The sequence below is a fragment of the Arachis duranensis genome, unplaced genomic scaffold, assembly GCF_000817695.3.
Source record: "Arachis duranensis cultivar V14167 unplaced genomic scaffold, aradu.V14167.gnm2.J7QH unplaced_Scaffold_157278, whole genome shotgun sequence".
Taxonomy (NCBI): domain Eukaryota; kingdom Viridiplantae; phylum Streptophyta; class Magnoliopsida; order Fabales; family Fabaceae; genus Arachis; species Arachis duranensis.
The window spans coordinates 8769-12727 of NW_026264182.1; the positions used below are offsets into that span (position 1 = coordinate 8769).

The 3959-nt window shown below is 40.2% G+C and overlaps 1 protein-coding gene and 1 pseudogene across 1 annotated transcript; both read right to left on the reverse strand.

Moving 5' to 3' along the window:
• LOC107472551 (stress response protein NST1-like) overlaps positions 1–466 on the reverse strand; it is a 2454-nt pseudogene extending 1988 nt beyond the window's left edge.
• Positions 467–693: 227 nt separating this feature from the next.
• Positions 694–3618, reverse strand: LOC107472552 (uncharacterized). The gene is made up of 2 exons (XM_016092067.1): positions 2460–3618; positions 694–2357 (listed from the first exon to the last, which is right to left on the reverse strand). The coding sequence occupies exons 1-2, from the start codon at positions 3616–3618 to the stop codon at positions 694–696; spliced, it is 2823 nt and encodes a 940-aa protein (XP_015947553.1).
• Between the last annotated feature and the right edge of the window lie 341 nt (positions 3619–3959).

The window sequence follows — 3959 nt, forward strand, 5'->3', positions numbered from 1 at the left end:
ATGGGTTCCTTTAATTTTTTTTCCTTATCTTTTGATTCTTGCGTTGAATTATACACAATTTTAATTGTCTTGACAAAATCTAATGCGGTGGGTTGAAACTGACGCCTCGACCTAACTTTTGGATAGACATTGTAGATGGCCATAGCGAAACAACCTAGATAACAATAATCATTATCATTATCATTTTTTTAATCACCGGTCTACCATAACAATACTTTCTTAAGCACGTTCTAACATGCCTCTATAATGGTGATACTAATTTTGGTTCAACAATCGTGATCATAATTATCATAAATATGTTAATATTATTTGTTAGGATAACTTTACATGACTGACCGTCATGGGGTTTAGCATCATTAATTTCCTTAACTTCTGTTTTGATACAAAAAAATTTAAAGAATACGGAACTCTGTACGCTCTTGGTTCCATAATAAACTAGTGCATTAGCCCGTGCGTTGCACGGCATCGGTCTAGAAAATCATTCGCGAGTAATTATTTTGAGAATATGACAAATGTATGTTCGTGTCTTACATTTAGCAGTGTTTCACAGAGTATGAGTTATAAGTTTTCTCAGTTATTTTGTAGATTGGATTAGCAAGTAGGACAAATTTGAAGGTAGATATTGCCTGTAATAGCCTAACAATTCGACGATTTCACTATGACATGATTGTGAATAGTTATCGATTTTACTGTCTAGTGGATATTCTCGAATATTTCCCTGTAGACCACATTGATTGTCGAAGTGGTCACGTTGCATTTGTTATTCTGAATTAACACTCTGAGTCCATTCTTTGACTTTACTCTTGATAGTGCAGCATACAGCTGGCCGTGCGAAAAAACTGGCCTTGGCAAGTACAACCCAACCGTGGTCAAAGTTTGTCCCTGTGACTTATTAATCGTCATTGCGAAGGACACAATAATTGGGAATTGTCTCCTCTGAAACCTAAACGGCAGACCTTGGTTGGTAGGAATCATATCCATTCGCGGTATTATGACTACCTGACCAACCTTGTTTCCTGTTAACGTCATGCACTCAACGACATGATTTCCTAGTTTCCGTACTTGTAATCTTGTCCCGTTACATAGACCGTTGGACTGGTCAATATTGCGCAATAGCATGACTGGCACACCTACTTTTAGAGTTAGTTGATGTGGGGGCAAACCAGAGCAGCTAATAGCATTAAGAACATCCGGTGTAATTGTGTCCAAGTCTGACTCCATGTTTCCTTCCTCAACACACAAACTATCACAGCTTAAATAAAATTTTTTATCCCCTTCCAAACGATCCATTATGAGCGTATTCACCTCATTGACCACCTCTAATGTAGGACCAAGGATGGATCGATGTTTAAAGTACGATGGCTGAGTAATATTAGCCAAGAGGTTAGGGTATACAAACTCAACCATATCATCAAAGGGACGAATTGAATCATGTATCAATATGTCATGATGAATATGCACCTCTGACTCCCCATCCATAGAATCCCCAACCAAGCCATCCCCAATATCCAACAGCCATTTTGAGAACTCAGTAACATCATCCACAGCTTTATCTGTTGGTCCAATAGTTAAACGCATGTTCACTGTCAGGGTTAGAACAGTACAGTGTTGCCATAGATACGAAGCATTGATAGCTGAATGAACAATATCCTGACGGGAGCCCATTGGAATGACTGGAAGAATCTGTCTAAAGTCACCTCCTAGTACCACGACCTTACCTCCAAAAGGTAATTCTGCATTATAATATGGTTCTGAGCTCAGGATGTCACGAAAGCACTTGTCGAGTGCTTCGTAGCAAAGTTTGTTGAGCATTGGTGCCTCATCCCATATAATAAGTCTAGCTTTGCATATCAACTTGGCCAAAGATGTACCTTGCTTAATGCAACATACTGAGTCCTCTGTCAACTCCAACGGTATCTTAAACCTTGAATGAGCTGTGCGTCCATTTGGAAGCAATAAAGAAGCAATCCCACTGGATGCAACATTCAGTACAATGCCCCTTTTGCTTCGAATTGCAGCTGATAGAGTCCTGTATAGATACGTCTTACCGGTACCACCGCAACCATAAACAAAGAAGAATCCTCCGGCGTTACCATTGACTGCCTGTATGATGACATCAAATGCTTTTCTCTGACCTATGTTCATATTAGATAGGTTGTTGTTAAGCTCCTTAGTTAGGGCATCGACATCAAAGTTCAGCTCATCTAGTAGGAGTCGATCCTCTAAGCCATCAATAACGTCCGAACTTGGGTAAGGCATCTTGTCAAACTCTTTAAGAGATCTTCCATTACCCTGAAGCTTGTCCTCAATTTTCGCAAGTGTCATGTTCATAATTTGTTCCGGTGAAAGTTCAAGATCTAATAAAAATAATGAAAAAATGATACCGATCTGTTACAAATAGAGATTTGAACCATCATACAACATATTTACCAAAGAAATCATGTTAATGACGACCATACCTGCACACTGCATATTTTTTCTATGACAGAATAAGATATCCTCGGACAATACATGGTAACACTGCTCCCAAACAACCTCGGGTCTTACAACGTTGTTAGATAGTAAGAGCACCACGAACAGGTCACGCAAGTAGTTTCCAGAGGCCCACGTGCTTGCTTCTATTATAGCATCAATGAATTCCTTATCATCTTGCAATAACCCCAATGCATAGCATGCTTCCTTGAAGGAACCATACACAACCCCGTTGACTGTGCGCAAATGAACATAGCTGAGGCATCCCTTTTGTATGTTGAGCAAAAGTCGCAGGTAATAATCCTCGCCGTTGCCGCGGGGAACATGCGAAAGCCTACCAATGGAGAATCCTTGTTTCCTTGGCATCCACATGGATATGTCATCTTTCCAGACAAATTTGTTAGGAAATTGACTGTATGTAAGAGTACGACCATAAGGAAACAACCTATTCGCAAGCATCCAGGCCAATAGCTTTGTTAGCTTGCCATCAACCCTATCTATTACATCAACAATGTTTTCGTAATCCCTGAATATAACAGGGTGTTCATTTGGCAAATGAAAAGGAAGCCTGATGACCAAAGGTTCCTTCTGTTGGATGTCATACCCAAAAATGCGCCAAGCTGCCTCACAGGCTGAGATATACCGACAATCATAATAGTTGCGTATCTCATCTACCACTTGTTCAGACTCACCGTCTACATTGGTTTGGTAGAAAGAAGCAGTTACCCGATCATTGCCCTTGTGAACGTACTTAAACAAATACTTTATTGCGGACGTTTGGCAGGTGTGCTCAACATTTATATGGCAACCGTATTTCAGTAGTAGTGATGGATTGTATGGTACAATATATGAATTATCGAGGGCCGTATTATTCTTTGTGACTATCCGACCATTATCCGTCCTCTTATACTTGGGGAACCCACCATCATCAATCATTGTCCTTGATCTAAAGGGCTTGGGATAATACTTTGAGCACCGACCGTTCAACATGCAGGGGCTTTTACTATTATACCTGCCACACGGGCCATGGACCATGTACTTTTCAACTGCCCCATAAAGTTTTGGCCTCTTGATCTTGTCTGGAATCTCAGCTGAGATTAGTTTGTCAATATCATCTGGTGACTTAGGCTTGGATAGAGGATGCATGAACAGCAGTATGTGCGCATGTGGGAGTCCCCGCTTTTGGAATTCTACCGTGCAGACGTCTGTAGAGACCAACTCATTGTTAGGTTTTAATTTTGATACATGTATAACATAATAGATTTCATTAAACTTACATGCCGTTATCTTGCCAAAGAATTGACCATGCTTGAAGTCAGCTATCAACTGACCGAGCTTTAGGTTAAAAATCCTCGATACAATGTCAGGACGGTCTTGTGCTTTTAACCCTGTGTCTTTTAACGAACGTTTTATCTCATCCCATTCAGGATTGCAAGTAATTGTTATGAAAAAGCTAGGATAACCTGCATATTTGCAAATTGCAAATG

Excerpts from the sequence above, each read along its gene's own strand:
- LOC107472552 (XM_016092067.1), bottom strand. The coding sequence starts at position 3,618 with ATGCATCCTCTATCCAAGCCTAAGTCACCAGATGATATTGACAAACTA. Across the intron at positions 2,358-2,459 it reads AAAAAATATGCAGTGTGCAG|ATCTTGAACTTTCACCGGAA; the intron begins GTATGGTCGTCA and ends TATTTTTATTAG.